This window comes from Photinus pyralis, unplaced genomic scaffold, assembly GCF_008802855.1.
Source record: "Photinus pyralis isolate 1611_PpyrPB1 unplaced genomic scaffold, Ppyr1.3 Ppyr1.4_LG10, whole genome shotgun sequence".
Classification (NCBI taxonomy): Eukaryota; Metazoa; Arthropoda; class Insecta; order Coleoptera; family Lampyridae; genus Photinus; species Photinus pyralis.
In genome coordinates, this window is record NW_022170250.1 from 13,739,530 (window position 1) to 13,761,093 (window position 21,564).

The 21,564-nt window shown below is 36.8% G+C and overlaps 2 protein-coding genes across 4 annotated transcripts; both read right to left on the minus strand.

The window, feature by feature from the left end:
- Nucleotides 1-805: 805 nt before the first annotated feature.
- LOC116161243 (antichymotrypsin-2-like) lies at nucleotides 806-2,520 on the minus strand. Its single transcript, XM_031474527.1, has 5 exons — nucleotides 2,466-2,520; nucleotides 2,064-2,184; nucleotides 1,241-2,014; nucleotides 1,052-1,190; nucleotides 806-1,008 (listed from the first exon to the last, which is right to left on the minus strand). Exons 2-5 carry the CDS (start codon nucleotides 2,172-2,174, stop codon nucleotides 878-880), a joined length of 1,155 nt encoding a protein of 384 aa, XP_031330387.1. The 5' UTR covers nucleotides 2,175-2,184; nucleotides 2,466-2,520; the 3' UTR covers nucleotides 806-877.
- A 335-nt stretch (nucleotides 2,521-2,855) lies between these two features.
- Nucleotides 2,856-21,061, minus strand: LOC116161241 (scavenger receptor class B member 1-like). 3 transcript variants are annotated; one of them, XM_031474524.1, is made up of 11 exons: nucleotides 20,896-21,061; nucleotides 10,297-10,439; nucleotides 6,647-6,738; nucleotides 6,435-6,595; nucleotides 4,596-4,734; nucleotides 4,346-4,549; nucleotides 4,042-4,297; nucleotides 3,857-3,994; nucleotides 3,689-3,807; nucleotides 3,517-3,642; nucleotides 2,856-3,466 (listed from the first exon to the last, which is right to left on the minus strand). In XM_031474524.1, exons 2-11 carry the CDS (start codon nucleotides 10,409-10,411, stop codon nucleotides 3,137-3,139), a joined length of 1,680 nt encoding a protein of 559 aa, XP_031330384.1. In that variant the 5' UTR covers nucleotides 10,412-10,439; nucleotides 20,896-21,061; the 3' UTR covers nucleotides 2,856-3,136. The 3 variants fall into 3 exon arrangements, with proteins under 3 accessions (XP_031330384.1, XP_031330385.1, XP_031330382.1); XM_031474525.1 differs by lacking the exon at nucleotides 20,896-21,061 and adding an exon at nucleotides 14,027-14,507; XM_031474522.1 differs by lacking the exon at nucleotides 20,896-21,061 and adding an exon at nucleotides 13,630-13,997.
- Nucleotides 21,062-21,564: the final 503 nt, after the last annotated feature.

Below are 21,564 nucleotides of genomic sequence, written 5' to 3' on the forward strand. Positions count from 1 at the left end.
AAAATTAATAAGAAAAAGTGTAGAATCTATAATTTCAAACAGTTCCAAGATTGGGCTACTAGTTCAAAAGTTACAGCCCTTTGAATTTTCTTTCGCAATTGGTTTCTAGTCCATAACTTTTGATTGAGAAGTCCGATCGAAAAAGTACGAATTGTTTTGGATTCTACTCATCAAAATTAATAAGAAAAAGTGTTTTCCCTAGAAATTTTGGTGCAGTCGATTTTTGGTAAAAAGGAAGGTAATACACTGCCTTTTTTTGAGCCCCGAACAAAAAATTGTTTCAGATCGACCCGGAAAAAAAATTTTCTTATAGAATGTGGGGCGTGGGATTCTTGCGCATTTTACAAAATTCGAATTGTGCTCAAATCTGTCCGGCCCTTCCATGAGATTCAATACATTATGAGATGATCATAGAGGGGTGGTGTTCTATTCTTCAAAAGTATGAAAAACCCCTTATCAGAAATCGTCAAAAAAATGTGAGAACACGCATTCCGGTGGTTAACTAATTAACTGGGTTGATCTGTAGACCACATCCCGCTTGTACATTTATCAAGACAGTACAAGTGCGGAATTACACCACTGTTCTTCCACACCAACATGAATACATTTCACCTTCTGTTTGCACTATACGCTGTGTTTGCCATGCTTCAGCTCGGTAAGTGCAATGCCAATGCTTTACAATTCTATTGAAAAACTGGAACAGGTTCGGCATGCCAAGATGACTACGACTGCGATGACAGTCAATGCCGAAACGGATGGACCGCTTTGTGTGTTCCTGGTCCAAAGTGTGATTGTTACGAAGAAATTTAAATACCAAAAAATGCTGTATTAATTGTACAAACGAATCATAATTAATAAAAAAATAAAAAAAAACGTCTTATTCGGGTCCATAGTATCGGCCGACAAACATTATACCGGCCGGCGACACAATGTAATAGATAAACGGATGATCGGCAACGAAATCTATGGGCTTCTCCGGGTTGTAACCAGCTCCCACGCCAGCAATCGCTAAAATTTGTTATCAGCAATATTCACGTGGTAAGCGACCTACCGGCGGTAGCGGATGCCGCGATCGTTCCCTTTTCGTTCACCTCGATGTAGTTCTTCTGCACCACTTCGCTGACGTATAAGCTGCTGTCCGACATATTCGTTAAATCAGCTGTAGGTTTGAAGAGATCAATGATGCCTATCTATAAGTACAGGAGGTAACTGGGTCGCTCTATGGGAACAGCGAACTTACCTTCTCGAGAAGTGGTTTCATTTTGATCTTGGTGTCCATAGTGAATTTTGGGAAGAGGACGTGCACTTTTTTGTACCCAAAGTCTTTGGAACTGAGAGTGTCCTCGATTTGTTCTTCCAATTTACTTAACCCGTTATTGTCTTTCGGGAGTGCTACTACCATAGCAATATTAGATCCGCCCAAGTAAGACATCTTGAGGAACTGTGCGTTCGGATGATCAAAGTAGTCAAAGTTGTCTGTCTGTTCCATCATGGCAACTTGATTTGGAGAACCATAGAAAGGTTTTTGGGTCGTGCTTTGCTCCCGGAATCTCTTCGCCCACGTTGCTTGGAAGTAAATGGCGTTTAGGAGAATCATCCGCGTATCGTCCTTGACGTCTTGGGTCGTTAGTAGGTTGTTGATGCGGTTCTCTGTGTTTTCAGCCGCCCATGCGTTGACCTGGTCAACGGACGCTTTCTTGTTTTTAAAATCTATAGTTCCAACGCTAGATTCGAAGATTTCCTGTGCGGTTTTAGCAAACGTGTCCTTAATTGTAGTGTCATCGCTGACAAAAATTTTGTTTACGCTCTTCAAGGTGTAACTCCTATCGCTTTGAATTTGGGTTACAGCTGCGTTCACCATTTTGTTGGTTGTAGGTAAATCATTTGGCAACGAGATGCCATTCGCGAGTTGCAGCGCTGTCCTCTCTCTCGCGCCGTTTAGCACTAGAGCGAGTACTAACTCAGACGAAAGAGGACAGACCAGAAAGCTTCCCGGAGAGGCTGCGGCCATCTCCTAAAATAGACAAATTTACAGGGGTCGGTACTAACAAATGAAATATTACCTTATACACCTTCACCGAGAACGAGGTCACACTGTCTTTAAACGCAGCACTTGCATCTTCGTCCGCCATTGCTGCGACTGTCACAAAACCAACCAAGAGAAGTAAATTCATGATGATGACCCTGTAAAACGTATCGTTTCACAATAATCTCCCATGTGAGACATGTCTATTTTTAACGCTTCATTAACTTATCGCATTGTTGATTTGAAATATATTTACAAATAGCGTGGGCCAAAAGCAACTTCAAACTTATATAGTCATTACAAAGCTTTCGCTACGGAACATACTGTGCATATTGTGGAAAATCCCATACACATAAATCGGTATACCTAATATTAATTATGAGGTCATGCAATTCTAAGCAAATGGTACAAACGACTAATTTCAAAAATAATGACTTACCTACACAGCACAATGAACTGATGAAGACTGGTGAAGATTTCTAAAATTTTAAGGTGTAAATGGAAACATAATTTGCATAGCTAATTTAACAACTCTTTAACAAAATATTACAAGGTTGTCAAGATTCCTTTGTATTCCGCACCGTTGTTCGTTCATAATTTCCTTTTTGCGTTCCAACGTTTCTCTCCGTGTAGGGTCGGAGAAGAATAACCCTACCGCAGAGGGCACTGCGTGTCGTAAGAGGCGACTAAACAACTGCAGGTTACGACATGTTCGATCGATAGGAAGAAAGCATATTCCGCGACGAATTAGGGGAGTGTACGTGCAAAGCCGAATAATTTTTCTTGATCTTTGACATAGTTCTACCGATTGCGGTACAAAATGAAAAAATAGCTATAAAAATTATTTAATATGTACAAATGATTTTCTTACAAAATTGAGATACTTAAACAATATGTTACTGTTTGATAAAGGAAGGTGGCACTGACTAGCACAAGAGCTTAAATCCTGGACGGATCACAGCGATCATTTAGAGCACCTCAATGTGGGTACTACGTATAATGTGAGCATTGTCATTTTTGGTTTCTGATCCTCAACGGAGGAACATATAATATAACAAAATAATACTATATTTATCACCCTATCACCATCTCGCAATGGAGACGTCGCGTTTAGCAGGCCTTTTCGCGGTCGGGCGTCGCGCCGTCGCCGTCGTCCAGAAGAACGTAGCTGTTGCGCACGATCAACGAAAGTCGATGCGGTTGCTGCGAGAAGAGACTGTGGTTCGAGAGGTAGGCACCGTTTCGTCGCAGCGTTTTCATGCCGATCTCGATCGATTGCTTGGTAAACACCAGGGATTTGTACGTATTGATAAAGACCCCGATTAGTATGCAGCTGCCGGTGACGATGGATCCGTAGGTAAAAATCGGACAGGCCAAGTCTGAGAAGGTGGTGGCGAGATAGACCCAACGCCTGATCGCCGGCGTTACCTCGTCGATGCCCTAAGCGGAGTTGATATTACAAATTTGGGGACACTACAATCAGGACGTACCTCTTCCAACCACATTATTGGGAACATCATCGAGGGAAATGTGGAAACTGGTCGCACGTTTTCCGCTTGGTCTACGCGGAGATTTAGCTGAACTCGAAGTTTGATTTCTAACGGTACACCCAGTTTCTGCAAACGAAATTGTTGTGAAGAAAAAAGAAGATCGTAGACTTACCGGTTGAATTTTCACGTAATTCTCGTGTTTCTCTTTGATTGGTTCTAATCCATCGATGCTCTTCAATAAGCTGGCATCTGCGTTGTAGAAATGCGGGAAGGATAAGTAAACTGGAGCATCTAAATGCGCCAATTGAATATTGTTTGCGTGTAAAATTCGCTATCTTACCGTACTGACAGGGGCTGATATTTTGCAACCCTTTCGGTGGACAATACTCCGCACCGGGGCAGTAACATCTATTTCTTGACTCCTTGGAAGCAGTTTCAAAAACGTAATCAGGAGGAGTATACAAATCGACAGATATTCCTATTGGGTAGGTGTTCATTGAGCTCGGTGCAGATGTCGCCACTTACCTTGTTTGCTTGTCGGTCCTCTGTATTGGAAAGGTAAAATGCGGCACAAATCCTTGTCGTATAGAGCTACAATATCCGATTGGGTCACGTCGCGAGGCGGAAAGAACGACCCTTCGCTCGCGACAATATCGGTACAGGGTGGGTCCTCCCAATAAGGCAAACGGTCTATGCCGTTCAGCTTGTCAAGGAGTCCAAATTTTTCCATGCCAGTATAACCCGTATTTATAGTATGCACCTCGTCTAGGGTACCGTTGCGCTAAAATTCTACCCTTAGTTCGAAAATCAAGCGTAGTCCAAAACTGACCTTGATCAGTAACCCCATTTTGCCCATCGGTCTTTTGGTCTTCGGATAGAAGTTGTGGGCCAAGGTAACTAAGGGGTCTTCGTACCCGAAGACCAGCTCATCGGCGGTGACCTCCACAAACGGTTGGTAATTTCCCATCGTAAGCGCGAAGGAGATTGCCTTCTGGATGATGAATCCCAACGAGTTTGAAAGTGACGCTAGCGTCTAGGATTACAATTTATTTAATCGACGTGACGTTTCCCGGACTTACCAGCATAGGTATATTTGGAACGGTCAGCTTCTCGTTCTTGTTGACCGAAAGCTCCGGTACGAATTGGAGTATCTTCTTGTGCTGGTACGATACGGTACCATTATCGTGAAATTTAATGTTAACCTTTTCCATATTTTCTCTGCAAACAAATACAGTAAATACAACCGGTTCGGGCTAAGGTCGCAACGAGTTCCTGCCATTGAACGGCATTCCAAAGATAGCGCAAGTGCAATTTCTCTTGGCTCTTTCGTAATATCTACATGCAAATTCTTAACCTACTTCCGCAAATTCGCTGCAGCGAACCCGTTTTCACGGGATTAAAAGTGGGTGAGCAGTACTCACGAGCATTTTGTTTACGAGACACGAAATGGTCGATTGCATTTCCCGTATCTTGAAGTGTATTGAACCATTGCAAAACGACTGTTGACATTATCTCGTCAAGTTATTGTCCCTTTCGCCGGACGTTTGACTTATATGTGAAAATGATACAAGCCCCCGTCTCGTGGCACCCATAATCTGGATGGATATGTATAACAAATTTCATTTCTCTTCCCGCTCCTCTAAGAGATTAAGGGCTAAAGTAGAATCCCACATCTTTGTAAGAACCAAATGTGAAGAGGTTCCTCTATTTTCGCCCCAGCTGGAGTAATGTAGTAAAATTTTGAATCAGTGGTTGATGGAGTTTTGAAACAATTGGAAGTATAGTAGAACAGGTGTACCTCGGTAACCAGTATGTGATACGAAGACCTGATGCAACTATCTGCATTGCCAGGAGTTCATCAAACTTGCATTAAAAAAATGTGCATCGATTTATGATTCATTCAACTTTAAAGGTCGAACGACTTCTTCTCGCGACACCACTTTCTTGTCTGTTGCATTCCGACTTCGGCCTGTCAGGTGAAAAATACTACACAGCATTCCGAATCACCCGATCGCGTGCTTTTTCCATACAAAAGTTTTCATCAAAGGTGGGAAGGAGAAGTGATTGATTTCTGAATAAATTTACGACACAGATATCCATATGGACTGTTACCGGAGTGGAACTTATGTAACGCGATGAAAGTTCATTTTTTAAAAAGGCGAATATCGTTACGAAATTTATTTATAAATAAACGACCTCAAGAGTTTTTCCGCCCGCTGAAAATCCAGTTTCGTGCATCGCGACGAAATGAAAGCTACCAAAAATCGCGTTCGTCGGTTTGTGAAATGAGAAGAACTTCTGAGCGAGTACACAAATAAGTTGGGAAAGTTTGCAATTATCACTTGCAAGTTACAAAACCATTTGGTTGCGTAACTGATACACATCTTAGCGCTTCCAATGTGGTTTACTGAAACTATTTTGCAAGATACATTGACGATATTCACTTCGGCAAGACCTGAAGAAATAAATGAAGAACAACTATGCTAAATTAACTCAACAGTTCTTCTGAGTTACCTCCCAAATTAGGTACAATGTAACGATCCTTTGGTCGCTCATCTTTACTAGCTGAAAATTACGTTGTGCCAGTATTTTTCGATAGTCAAAGTCAAAGTGACGGTCACCGGTTGGAATTTAGGTCGTTACTGGACTCAACGCATATCGGAACTCGGAAGAACAGTGCGCTTGATGGCCTTAACATAGTAACGAAAATTTCCTCGAGCTAAAGTTCTCCGTCGCGTGATTAGTAGATACCATGGCACAAATTACGATCGAAATAACAAAAAAAATACACTGCACCATCTAATCGAATCCAAAAGGTGTAATTAAGATTGCATTATCATAACCATTAGAATGACATTGTGCAAACTGATGGGCAAAAAATAACTTAGCAACCTCAGATGGGAAATAAAACGGCGTACCTGTATACGAAAGGTCCAATTTCGTTCAGTTTCGGTTTTTCCCCAAGGTTAAGGAAGTTTTCCGGATTGGTCACGTTAAATATGTAGACCTTCGTCAGTCGCACCACGCCAGGCTTTTGCCAATAATAGTAACTCAGAGATCCGTTTGACAGTCGTAGGTGCTACGGAATTTCATTATCTACTCTTAATGCTCACCTTTAATCCTCACTCACCTTCAGTATTAGGTAATCCAACCAGGGCACTGACGACAGTAGTATTCCGATGGCCAGGGCGAACAGGCCAACGACAACGATGATGAGGCGATCTGTAAGCATACGGGAGTCATTTGCTACAAACACCTACCGATTCTTATTTTACTTATCACAAAAAACTCTACCCTCGACTCTACCTATGAATTTTTGAAATCATGAACTTTGGAAAAGCTTCCATAACTCTGCGTACAAATTGAAACGAAAACAATGAAGAATACCACGTGAAAATTAAGTATCAAAGCTAAATTGCACATTTATTATAAAAGAAGCATAATAAAACAACTTTTCACTTTTTTGAACCTGTTATTACAGGCGACCGCAATTTAATTTTAATATAAACAGAATCAATTTTCCTTTTCTAGACTAATTACGGAAGTGGCCCAATTATCGCTCCTTGTGGAACACCCGAAGGTATAGCCCCGCAAACGGCGCTAAAACCGCAATTTTCTAATTGTGTAATAAAGAGTAGACACGATAATTAATTTTGCGTATGGTACACTGACAATTACACCATCGCGCATAATTAATAGTGCGTATTTACACCTTATTGGTCATTACGCAATTTTTCATTTAATCACGAAGAAACGAGAGCGTAATTACACACTAATTTCGTACTCGGTACAAGTAAGTACGTATAATTACGCCAAGAAGTGCAGTAAAAGAGTCATTAATTTACATTTAGCGTTAAGATAGCAATCTCCGCTTTGGTTATTGTTTACAATTAGTAATTTATCTACGCAGGGATGTAGAAAATTTAATACCTACACACTTAACGGCCGTTTCAGTCGTGATTGCCTCCGGTGAAATGGAAATTCTTTCTCCTCGCTCGCACGCGGAATTAACTATTGTTGTGCCTTTCAAAGGTCAAGATTAACAATTGCCGCGATTTCATTCAACTTGAACCTGAGCAAATTGTCGAATTTGTAACTAATTACGATTGCACCACGCCACATTTGTAAGATCATGTTTGAATATTGACTAACGAATTAGGGGTGCGTGAAGTTAGCACAGCAATGGAACGAAATATTACGTGCCAGTCGTTAGTGCTTTATTGTGCACGAAAAAGTAACACGGCACGTCCACCCCTTTTTGAGGTACGGGGTGTACGCTTTCCGTGCCAATTTCACACCACTTTTGACCTGTATGATGCATGGACCATGTGCCGATAGGAATCGTGTCTTTCTCTTTGCAAAATATTCTTTACATAAAACAGGATCTAATGGAAGATTATATCTGCAGGCGCATACGATTTATATGGCTGAACAACAATCTCTTGCACTTTTTTCAAATAAACCGAGGGTTTAACGTACGCTCTTTCGTGGTAGAAATTAAAAAACAATTACCAAATCGAAAAGGGTATACTCCAAAACCTATTCAAAGACGTGCCACCAGTCTTTGCAACTTTTACGGTCGCTGAGAGACAAGAAGAAATGCAAATTTCACCCATTTTTTGGGGGCTGCTCGCAAGTGAAACACGTTGGACCCTCGCTTTATTTGGAAAAAGTGCCTGTTTGATCCCCTTTACCACCAAATTTTGTTTACATACCTACTTATATGTAACACCTTGTATAAAATTGCATAGTGCGTCGACATCCTGTACCTCAAAAAGGGGGGGGGGGTTACTTTTTCATGCACAATCAAGCACTAACGATTGGCACAAAACATTTCGTTAGTGCTTCCAAAAGTAATGTGAAGTTGGAACGGAAAAAAACGGGTACCCTGTACCTCAAAAAGGGGTGGACGTAATACGTTTCGATTACCGTGCTAACTTCACGCACCTATGAGTTAGGTACAATCGAGGGTACAATCCTTTCTCAATAATACTAAGAACATTAATTTAGATCTTTCATCTTTCAATAAGACTAATTAAGATAATTCCAATTAAAATGGATTACTGATATGTAGCCTCATCACCACTCTGCAAAGGATAGATTTTATTTATGTAGCCGACACAACTTAATTCCAAAATGTGAGAGTTGACCCAATTCGAATTTAATTTCGCTTTTAAGATTCATGATGAAACTATTTTACAGTTAAAATCAAAATTATTCAATAATACAAATGATTGTATACGTAACCTTAACACGTTTTCATCCAAAATGTATGCCGTAATTAATTATCGATTATTATTAATAAATTATACTCTACCACTATTATGTAAGGATATGTACACATACAAATTAAATTATTTAATAGTATCATTTGATGGCCGAATTTTACTAGTGGTCTTGATTTCGCTAATTAAATTAGGTAATTACGTAATAATTTCGTGCCCGATGCGATGTAAAAAAAACTCGAAAACGCGTAATCTATAGGTCATCTCTCGGGTCATCTTGCAGCACTGCAACAAAGTGGAAAAAAAATTATTTTGTCATCTGCCGTTCGCAATATTTAATACATGCCAAAGATGTTCTTCAGAAACTATTAATTACACTTAGAATCGAGCGTCGTAATTAGACGCATATCGCAAAAACAATCCGATGCTGATGGCCCACGGGCATTTGCGAATGCACTTCCGCAATGCAGTAATGCAACTTTCTCAGATGCAAAGCACTCGAACATATGTGCATGTTTCATAACCTTCAAAGTAAAAATTCCAAGATTGTTTTCACTACGTAATCGTCATGTACAAATCTGTAATTTATAACAAAATTATACACTTTTCGTGTGCCACTATTTAAATAGAGGACCCCAAGCATGGTCGTTTGGTTAGTGTTAAAAATCTTATACTTACGTAGTATAATTACGTATTCAAATACGTCTCTTTTAATTATAAATTAAGCCACAAAAAACACGGATGTTGAATATGAATATAGTGATTTGTAATTTTTGCTAACGTAACAGGGGGGTTTCCCAATTTTTTAAAAAAGAGGAAACCGTTTCGTTATTTTGTCCACCTTATGTAAGTTTTTTTTTAACTGTGTTCAAAAAAGAGTTACTATCGAGTCACCTTTGGAGTTTTTGTTTCCAAAGGCGACTCGACGTCAATGCATTTTTGATCGCAATGAGGGCACTAATAATTATAGGTAATGAAAATTACGAACCTGTTCTGAAGTGACAAAGTTTTAGTGTTCGATCGACCAATCACCCATACTAGAAATACTAGTATTAATTTAAGTAATTATATGTAGTAGATAGGCGGAATTTAAAATTGAAGAAACAGGACCTGTAAAATGACAATATAGGTTTGTGGTTACAAGTAGATTCGATTCAAGTTTCGTACTTTCACGGTTAATTATACATTTCGACAATATCCTGAATACTTCATTATTATAGCAACTAATTCAGGGGAGATGTAAAATGCTTTTGCATCGAAAGCACTAATTGCTCGCAAATTAAATTGTTTGTACTTCGTGGACTAAAAGGACTATACCTTAGTTCTAGGGTGATTGTTGTCCTTTTCTTTTCGTTATACCCCTCAAATTAAATATATAGGTGTAACGGGTTTGCATAAGAGTGTTTGAACTTCTTTTCTTTGTCGAAATCAAAATTTTGAATTTCCAAGTAGGTAAGTCAGGGAAATCTTCATGATCCAGGGTGAGATCAAAATTGGTTCAAGTGAGGGTACCGCGCCTAATTACATTTAAATTATAACAACATAATTTACGTACTGGTTCTGATCTTGCCTTGATCCGACACCAACATTGGAAGTGGTGTGAACGCGGTCGACGCCATGTAATTACTCCTCCTTCGACCGAACCGGAAGAACTGTTTGTACAGCCCCATCTTCCACAACTTCCGACAGCAAATGTACCTAAAACACAAAAAAAGTGAATAAAGTGCACCAATAAAGTACAATTCACGTCATGTAAAATTTAGTGAACGGCGACCGAAACCACAAATTTGCCGTCTAATTTATTAGACCGTAATTCTAGTTGTAAACTAATTAAGTTTATGGTTTTAATGAACGAAGTTTGTAAATGTTTATGAACTATCGCTTGTACCCAGATTTATGATTTCGATCGACAAATCTAACAAAGGTGGCTTCTTGGTAAAAATGACTTTCAGTAATTAAGACTGATTCGTAATTACCTACTTATCCACTTTAACATTGATTGATCGGTTATGTGATTGACTTTTATTGAGGAAAAGAGGCACTTTTTTATCCCCATTTTTTTAAATTATAAGAAAATTAAAAAAACTGTCGATATTCAGAATTCGGCCAGTCGAATTCCAGAACAAAAATTTGATCCACCCTGCATATCGGAACTTTGAACTGCAAATCACGTTTTGCAATCACCAAAAGGAAAGTTTGCGGTTTGAAACCGTAGTAAAGATCTATTGCGGTGTAAAAAAGAACCATAATTATCGACGTAATCAGTGCCCAAACTTAAGTTTTTTTGTATTAACGTGCGCGAGAAAGGATAATGACAATTTAAACACAGCCTACAAATTAACCGCTTCCACTTTCCTTACCCAAAAAACGAATCGTGCGTGATGTGCTTCAGTTTAATTTTCAAAATTACCGTCATAAAGTGTGCAAAATCAATTGAAGAAAGTAGTAATAATACACGGATTAATGCTTAAAACAGTTTAAAAACTTAATGAGCCGAGAGAGAATGTATCGCATATTTTGAAAGCGTATTACAGCAAAACTAATATTGATGTAGAATTAGTGGGGTTGTTGCTAACAAAGACGTTTTTCGATCGAACGAAAATTGCTCCATCATCTCCATTACATAAGTGTGGCTTAGGTAATAGTGGTTCTCACTTTTTGCGTTAACCAAAAATTGATGGAACGAAATGCCTATACCTTTCATTCTTTTTACTAAGTGACATCGCGTAATTTATGGGTGACCATGGCTTTTTTTTCGCTTAGCAATATCAATATTCATTTCACAGATCTTTTACAATAATTCTTCATTGGCTTAAATGTCATTTAGGCGGCAATCAAAATTAAAGAATTGATTTAGTACGTAAATGTAGCATTCAAGCTTCGCTTTCCATTTTTTTAAGATAAAAACATGAAGCAATAACTGCACTGATCTGATAATCATTACTAGAGGCCATCAGGGTCGGCACGATTTTTGACAAGGGATCAATGCTGAGACCTTTGATTCTACTATACTATTATATACATATGGCCGTATTTTTATTAGCAATCACCGTTTATTTTTGTCTTACTGTTGCGTAATTTTTTTATCCTGGCGAGGGTTGGTGTACGTGTACGTATTTTAAAAGGCGAAAAAAAAGTGAAAAGAAATTTGATTCGTCCTCATTTGTCAATCTCATCGTATCGGTTGGTAAAGACTTTGTATCATCAGTTTTGGGGTGTAATGTACATAAGCGATCAAAAATGAGTGATTGTCTAGTCACCTTAGGAATTTTTGTTTAAATGGGAAATCGTACTTAACTTGAAGTTCCAAAGGCGACTAGACAGTTACTCATTTTTGATCGCCTGTTATACAGTGTGATTGATTTTGCGTGTCCAAGCCTACATTTCTTTTATTATTGGAGATAATAAAAAAATGTATTAAGACGCAAAAATGCTCTACTTTCAATTTTTGATAACGCTACACATTCAAAAAGCAAGTGAATTAAAAACAAAAGGATATCAAAAAACAAATTAGGTATTTTTTTTAATAGAGAGGTATCAGATATGTTATAACTGCCTTAGAAATTAAAGCTACAGTAATGTGTTTAGAACCAATCGCAGTAGCCGTGGATAATTTAAACAAAAACATAAAATTTACAACAAATGAAAAGCAGTTACAGGAAAAATTACGCTAATGTGTCAAACTTTTTTTTCTAGTTGTACAATAGTTATTTGTACAACTAGAGAAAAAAGTGGAGTTGAAAAACACTTTCTTCTCACGTTTTACACATAATTTTTTTCTGAAATTGCAATCAAAATAAAAAATTATCGTATGCAATAATGAAATTTGACACATAGCAATCTAGATACGGGTATGTTTTAATTTTAAATGTCATTATTAAGATTAACGCAGCAATTGTTTTTTACTTTCCTCACTAGGAAGGAAAATGGCATTTTCTTCACTCTTTTTAGAAACGAAAGGAGTTGTTTCTAAAGTAGTTTCAAAAAAAGTACTACAATTTTTAAACGTTTTGAAGGAAAACACAGCAACAAAGAAATAAGGAGAAATGAAATTTCAGGCAAAGAAAGTTCGATGGCCCTCCCTGAAAATGATCACGAGAGTGCTGAAAGTTTAACAATTTGGGGAAGAGTCCAACACTGGGGGGTCGCACATAGGTAATACATTCCAGGAAATTGAATTCCGATGCCTCTTCTTTCCTGGAATGTGTATTCCATTCCCTCAGACTCCCCTGTGTTAGGCCTCTCTTCAATTTATTAAAACTAAATTACGATCAATGAGGACCATCGAATTATTATTATTTTTACGGCATTTTTAAGAATTACAAAAAATGTATTATTCTTGCGTTTTGTCAGTCCGTCCGCCCGGACCCACTTCTGCCATGTTTGAACGTTTTCATTAGAGGGACCTACCATAGATTTCGCTCCTAACTATACTAATAATTAGTATTTATAACATACATTGTGTGTTTAATTACTTATGAAACTAATCAATTTAGCATGCACCCATAATCATAATAAAATAGGTACGCAATATTATACTTCTCAAAGTAAAAAATTCACAAATTGTCATATTAGGATATTTAGGTCATCTAGTTGACTTCTGGAGATTAATTACACACTAATTATAATTAATTGCATCAAGGTTAATTGTTTTATTTTACTAAAAAGGATTATACATAACTCTAATGAAATTTTTAAGTATTGTAACTGGATATAATAAAAGTGCCAATAAATTATGATTACTAATTGGCCTCTGATGGTTATAATAACTAAAAGAGTCTCGTAGTCGATTTGTAATGATGTGACTTATGAATTCAGTTTTAGTTGTGAGTCTGATTTACTAATCATTTTACTAATAGTCGTTAATTAGTGGTAATGCAAAACTCACAGTTTGAAAAGTGTGGAATTCACCATATCCATTCTTTTGGTGGTGGTATACACTCGCAACAATGGGAGATATCAAGACAGCTACACATACGTAAATATTTAAATTTATATTACTCCATAGTTGTTATCAAGTAATATTAATTTATCTTACATTATCGAAAATCCTTGAGTAAATTAATGACAATGTTGGTGTTTTTATAAACAAAGATCTTTAAATAAACGATCATATTTTCAAAACGTTTTCCGTATTAATGGACGTTCTCAAGGCCACGGCTTATGATTTCGACCCTTCTCACTGATTATGTCAGTCTCCATTTGAAGACCAAGTAAACTAATTGTTTGGCATTTTGAATTCTAGGGTACTTCTAATTAGGACCCCACAAACTCTGTAGACTCACCTAGTTGGTTAGCATGTAATTCAGGAGTTGACTCCAATTATTTCACCACATACTTTCCATCAACGCGTATTTAAACTAATGAGCTTATAACGAGGCCATTAATACAGATCTACTGTAATGGCAATAATTGATGTCAATAATGATACTATCAAGCTTGTATTGGATTTGTACCTGGAAGGAAGTTTCAGTGTACACATAGTGACGTCAGTTAAATAATTAAAGGCAAAGTTTAGCATAATTAAAACGTGTTAAATTTATAATTGGTAGAGGTTGATCCTTTTTGAGACCATCAACGCAAATACATTGAGTTCTACTATAGTTATAATTAACCGCTAATTAAATCTGAAGGAGTCTAAGTTAAATCATAGTTTGTGTTGATAATTATATCATATTTGTTAGTTTAACGTCAACCGAATTATAAGTAACTCATTAATCAATTTAAACGTATTTCTGCGAAGAAACTACGTTTAAATTACTTATATGTATAGGTAATAAGTCTAATTAGTGACGTATTTAACTCAAGGTAAGGATTTGGGTGTCAGTGTTTTATATTAAAGTGCCTTTTTTTGAAATTATGATTTGAAGTAATTAAAGCACAAATGATACTAACCAATTTGTAACGCTATATTTGCGGTTTGTTGCTCACTGAATAAGAAAATGCATTTTTTCTTTAATTATTAAACAGAAATGAGCGAAAAAATTAAACGGAAGCACAGAAGATCACAACGTAGTACTAGTTGTTAGTTTTTCAGACAGACAATTTTTTGTTAATTATTTAGTCAATTTTTGACACAACTTTCTCGAGAAAAGGCACAAAATGATTAAGAAATAAAAATTATCCATTTGAATAAGTATAAAAAAAATATCGCTAGGTACAGGAAAGTCTCGATACCTTCACATGCATTTTGCGAAAGTTAGAAATCCATTTTTGTGTACATCATGTAATTAACTCTCTTCTGCATGTTGTTTTAACATTTGTAATAACGTTTGTAATTAGACAAAAAAGCGTGCGAAGAAGGATGTCGCCGAAACAAGACATCAGTCGCACGCTAACTATACCGCATCAAATTATGTTAATTTCGGAATAATTAAAATTGACTCCTCCCGTCTTCTCACACTTATTCATTGCCAGTAATTATTTACAAACGATTTACAAAAAGCTCATTTCCTTATTAGCAAATACGGTTTTGCACCTCATCGTCATAAGAACACAAACATTCATTGTTCAGATTCAAATTTCGGTTCTTCTTCTCGCTGTATGACAGACGAACGGATAGATAGACAGAACTGCATCCAAATTGGAATTGGGATTTGAGTATCTTCAGTCAAAGAGATCAGAAAGATCAGTAAACGTAGATTCTGTCAGTCCGTGCGTCACACGTAATACTTCTACACGACTGAACCGATTCGGGCGATTAGGCCAGTCGTATTAGGTAAAAATACCCCTCTACGGGGTACGGCGTAATTAAATTTACATTACAGTATTTATTATCGTTACGTTATTGGTATATATATTTTGCACTGGCGAGTTGCATTTACCAAGGTTTTGAAACGGCAAAGTATTTATTCATTTTTTTTGGTAAAGTAATTAACAAAAAAAGAAATAGGTAGGTCAATCTGTTCAGAAATTTTCTTTGTTTGTCGCTAAAGGTAATCTACACCTTCACTATAATTTAATAGTATTCTGGATCTCCAAGATATAATTGAATTTAATTTGAAGAAGAATTTGTCATATATATGCAGATTAGCCTAATTCGTGGACGAAGTTAAGTTACATATCTTGCTTGAAACTTGATTTATGGTATTGTTAAATTAGGTAATTATTGCACATTCTCCATGCCAAATAAACAAATAATTCGACCGCATCACATTAAGGCAGACGGAAAATGTTCGTCTGAATAATTCGGGCACAGGCCATAAACCGTGCCATGGAAAGTAAAAATTATGACGAATAAATTATTTATTAATTATCTTCTGTTTTTACTTTCATTCTTGCGTTATGTAATTAGTAGTACGCGAGCATCAAATTTATTTCCGCGTATGGGTTTTCTTTTACAAAATCAGATTTGATATTATTAGGTATAGGTAGTAACTTTCACGGTCCATTGTTCTCTAAATATTGCCGCTCATTTATGGTGTAATTTTTGATAATTAACAAGTCAAATGTTTCGAATTTGCCGGAAGACACGATTATGACCATTCGAGGCCTCGATTTTTTGTTTCCCTCATCTTGGTGTTTGTATTCCGTGGGATTTTTTGAGATTGGGAAGCAGGGGGTTGAGTGAATTTATTACTTAACTTCAGTATTAAGCATCCAAATTTGTATATAAAGCAATAACCACATTCACGACACTATCCAGATAACCTCCTTATTCTTTGCCAAGGAACCTTTGCTTCTGTGGGGTGTACAAAAAACCGCAGCAATTAAAGTTTCGTGTTTAAATTTCAAATAAATAGGTCACTTTTGCAAAACACGCCGAAAAACACTCATACTTAAAGCAAGGTCGACCACTACAAGGAAACAAAACATAAAATTAGCAACGCAATAGTCTTTGATCCTAAGAAGAGACATGCATGAGGCCGACCGAATTATGCTTAATTGCCAAAATATTTACATGTTTACATCCGCGTAATATGCTAATATGTAAATTCGTTCATTTACATTCTCATTCGGTTTAATTACCTTATTTATGAATATACCTATGAACAAAGGGAAACATTTGGTGATTGTTCCTGAAATTCCTACCGTTTCAGTAACTGATGGAATACACCCTGGTGTTTCCAATTAGCTAGTCTGCAACCACCCAGGCAAAAGTCGTGGTTTTTTTTGCTATTATTAAACCAGATTTCGGCTGTTAATTTGCTTGGTGTACGTTGCATCAGGGTTGAAGCAATTTTATCTATAGAAAAAGAATGCTTCTTGCATAATCAATAAGAATTAATTGTTTAGGCATAAATGCTAATTGATGCTTTGACTCAATGTTACAACTATTACTAATTATTGACCAAGAAGGCCATGAAATCACAAGCTCGGTTAAATTTCCAATTGTGCCTACCAGTTTTGGCCTCTCGTCCTTAGCTAAAAACCGCGGCTGATGCGCCAGACTTCTAAATTCTGAAAATCAGAAAATATCATGGTCACTCTGATTTATGACCAAGTTGTCAGAATAACTTGTTTTAGTCAGATCCTCTCGTATAGTTTCGCTAGAAGTATTACTAAATCAAGATGTCCAGTACGCCCTTCTACTTGGGGTTGATCAATGGCTTTCCAGTAAGGGGTAATATAAAACCCCCCAAACCTGAATTTTAAATTAAGCTAAGGTCAAAGAAACAGTCAAATGAAGCATTTTGAACCCGGACCTACCAGCAGAGACGCGCGGACACAAGCCTGTTTGCGGTCAATGCTGCCCACTAAATGAAATTACTAATTTAACTATGCCCAAACGTCAAATTTATTCGTGTTTTGTTTTTCTGACACAATAGCATTTGTTTCTTGATGATCAAAGCCGACTGAAGATTAAAAATGTTGTTCAAATTTTCCGACCGCGATTATTTTTCAGTGTGCATTGGTTGCGGAATCTCCTCGAACCTTCTTGTACATTTGTCAGGTCACATGCATAAGTTTTACTTACTCAAATGGTAAAAATAAAGTGTCTGGTTTTTTAAAATTTGCCAAAAAAAAAGTTGCTTATCCCTGTTTTTGCGTCCTTTTCTCATGTCTAATTGCTCGCTACCCTTAGCCGTGACAGCAGTAAACTGATCTAGCCCATTGTAATTTGAAGGAAACGCCATTCGATAAGAAATACAATTACAAGGATACTATATCGAAATATAATCATGGTTGACTTTGGTTTATACAAATTTCGGTTACATAATGTTCTTAAGTCCCCAGTCACGATCGTGAAATGAATAAAAATGGCTAGAGGGTACATTAAACGAAAAACAGGAGGTAACCTCTTGTAATTTAATGTGGTATCATCACCACCGTCCCTAATTATGATGGAGATCACGAATACCCAAAGGATCATGGAGAACGCCAACAAAGAAGAGCAGTTCGATGTCATCAAGAAGGCATTGACGCCCACGAAGATGGCACTCTCAAAACAAAAAAAAAACATCAGCATGGATGTTAAGTTGGCTACCGGACAGATCAAGCCTAGGTATATTGGAGATTTGCCAAAGCACGCGTAGAGAGGTAATGGCCGGCTTAAACTCCAGAGCAAAGCGCCGCTTGGTGGTACTGGAGGCGGATCCGAACTTCCAAAGGTGACTCGACAGCAACTCATTTTTGATCGCCCGTTATGTGTTTTATTTCTTGATACAATAGCATTTGTTTTTGAACAGTTTTGTTTAACCAATGCCAACTAATAATTGAAGATGATTGCAAACATTTTCACTGTTTTGAAACTGAGAACTTTGACATATACATTTTTTAGGACTACAGATTTTTGAACAGGGTGAGACAGAAGTCTTATTTACGTTAACCATAAAAATAATGGGTAATATTGAACTTCCATTACGAATCTGGCGCATTTGTTAATTTAAAAAAAGATTCAGAAACCCTTCGATTAACGTGTGTATGGGCACTTATCAATATCGTTTACTGGAAAAAATTTCAAAAATTGGAAAATTAGGCTTTAATTTTCCAATTTTTGAAAATCTATATCCATTAGTTTTTAATACTATGCGATCAAGAAAGAGTTGCTGTCGAGTCATCTTTGGAATTTTTGTTTATATGCTTCCAAAGGCGACTCGACGTCAATCTTTTTTTGATCGCCCGTTATACTCAGCCCATATCCTGTATCTATTATACCTTGCAGTTTCTACAATGTTACTATTGAACATCACTTTGTAGTTCTTATTGTGCAAATTCCGACAAACGCCAAAAACTTTGAGAAAGCGAACGCGTTTCAACATTTTTGTTTATTACAACAGTTTCCGATTGCTTTGTTTAAGTTGCAAGAAAATGTGAGTGGTTTTGGACGAAGTTCAATAACAGGATACACTGATTGTATTTCTTTAAATATTGGCAATTACATCGTAATTATGCCTAACCTAATTGGTAGTTTCCTAGGCGAAATTATACACAAGAGGAAATTGAACGAAAAGTATCAATTTGCGGTTGTATTTTTTTGCCAACAGAGGGCATCGCTCGAAATGCCGCGACTTGCATACCGGGTGTTGCAAATCTGACACGGTCAAGGTAAAGAATCGCAAGTTCCTAATCCCAGACGAGGCACGCGGATACAAGGTCGACTAAATTTACGACAACGTTTAAAGTGAGAAATTCATTAATAACGCGAAATTGCGACAGCTCGCGGCAATTAACGGTCAACGAAAACTCGCCTTTTGCATTTCAATACGAATGCCTCTCGGCCAACAAATGTTAGTAGAGCAATGTTACCGCGAAATATAATTAGTAATTTGCCTTTATTACGTAAGTTATTCTAGAAATCAAGTGGAAAAATATTTATAAACATCTGATTTGGAATGTCGAATTAAGTATGGTGTAACTTATGCGTACACGATGACGCTTAGATAATAGTGAAATGAATTTGATTAGTTAATAATTTATTTGTGTTTAATTTAGTATTACATCTTGAACCAGGTGGCCTGTCTCTTTGGTTTTGAAACAAAAAATTGTTGAAGTGAAATTCTTAAACTCCAATTCATAATTTAACATTTTAATATGAGCGTAATTATCAATTAATTAGTTGCACTTTTTCGCATGCTCGACTTACCGAAAAACTTTTTTTTGTTTTGGATTTAACCTTCCTCATGCTGAAAGGCAAAAAATCGAAAGTCCTTCCTAATAAAATAATAATATTTACATTATACAGGGTGTATGCGATTGAAACACAGTTCGTGGTAGATAATAACAATCTGGAACTAAAGAAGAGAGTAGGTAAATTGGAAGCAACGCAGTTCATGTGTGACAACTCCGCTTTCACTTAAAATCCCTTCATCAGAATACGATAATTTTACATAAAATGATAAAATAATATTAATTATAGTACAACAATTTAACGGATGTCTTATTATCCTCCCCTTCACGGGGAGAAGTACAATTTTTTTGCACTTGTCGAATCTTTGTACGTGAGGAACTTTTATATGGGAGACAATACCAAGCGAACCTAAGTAGGTAGATATCCAATTACTCCTGGAAAGTAATTCAATCAGTCTAATTAGAGGTTTTTATGAACTCTGTTTTACATTAATTTGGGATACTCGATTCACTTTAGTCGTATATAACAAGTCCTTAGCAACAAAGGCGTGGTTAAATAAGCCTAATTTAACTGGAATTTACCAGATAGGGGGAGTGGTAACCAAATTTTTTAAAAATCAAATTTTTTTTAAAGATGAACGTAATTTATCGATCTACCTCAAATTTTATTAGCATAATCGTATGAAGCCATGCACATAATTTAATTAAAATAATTAATTAATTAATGAACTACCTGGTGTGATTACTAGTCGAATTAGATGCATCACCACGTACCTACTATGATTCGATTTGTTATTACACTAACGTTCCAAATTGTTTTTAATGAGTCCGATTTCGTTTCGCGGGCAATGTAAAGTAAGCGTAGGACGTTTTTCATCACTTTTGATTATGAACAGTTTGAGATACTTGAAAGATCTTTGACTTGGGGTGTCTAATTTACCTAAGTGTAAGTGAGTAATCACTAAACCTACTAAATTGAAAAAATTTCAGGAAAACAACGAGTCACTAATTTGTAGAGCGTAATTAAATTAACACAATTTGGACCATCAAGTAAGCGGCTTGTAACTAAGTTATATAATCATTAAAATCGATTAGCATATACATTTCCATTTAGTACAGAAAAATCGATGAAAAAATCACTTACAAAAATTCCTCCGAAAAGCGCTCACTTAATCCTTTAAGTACCTATGCGTATCGCGACTTGGTCCTTTCGGCGGATCGAAATTAGTGGGTAAATTCGCGAACAAAATCGAAAGTCAACTGCTAGGTAAAGTATGGGATATCAGTTATCATTTCTAAACGAAACTACCTGCCAAAGGAGAGGGAGCAGAGTAACATCTAGGACAACTTCTTTCTTCGAACTGCTTGCAGTACACAAGTAATTACCTACAAGATGCACACGCAGAAGGAAGTTATTGCAAGTAGTAATTTTTCGACTTCTTCTTCCTTGCCGTGATAAAATTGTATGTATTAAGTTACTTAACGTTCAGCTAGAGTAAGTACACGATATGTATTGAGAAACAAACCACATATGCTAATTACGAAGAAATCTTCTGGCAAATATTTATAGTACTCACTTCCTAATCTAAGGGCCTTATGTAATTCCATTTTTTACATTAGACAAATATTTAAAGCTTCATTACAATCTGCACCCCTAATCTTTTTCCTACTACCAGTGCCTCTCACACAATATATTCGTCACCACTTTTATGCGTTTGCAAAGATTATTTTCACGCTTCTGAAGCTTTCAATGTAAAAAGTAAGTAATTACCTTCCTAATAGGTTCCGGTATCAGAGCAACAACCAAACAAGT

What these genes read in the sequence shown, in the direction of transcription:
- LOC116161241 (XM_031474522.1), bottom strand. Translation starts at nt 13,661, where the DNA reads ATGGATATGGTGAATTCCACACTTTTCAAACT. An exon ending in TGGATTACCTAATACTGAAG is followed by an intron (nt 6,596 to 6,646) that starts GTGAGTGAGGAT and finishes GAAATTCCGTAG; the next exon opens with CACCTACGACTGTCAAACGG. An exon ending in ATTACGTGAAAATTCAACCG is followed by an intron (nt 3,643 to 3,688) that starts GTAAGTCTACGA and finishes TTTCGTTTGCAG; the next exon opens with AAACTGGGTGTACCGTTAGA.
- LOC116161243 (XM_031474527.1), bottom strand. Translation starts at nt 2,174, where the DNA reads ATGAATTTACTTCTCTTGGTTGGTTTTGTGACAGTCGCAGCAATGGCG. An exon ending in TGAAACCACTTCTCGAGAAG is followed by an intron (nt 1,191 to 1,240) that starts GTAAGTTCGCTG and finishes CTGTACTTATAG; the next exon opens with ATAGGCATCATTGATCTCTT. An exon ending in CGCGGCATCCGCTACCGCCG is followed by an intron (nt 1,009 to 1,051) that starts GTAGGTCGCTTA and finishes AACAAATTTTAG; the next exon opens with CGATTGCTGGCGTGGGAGCT.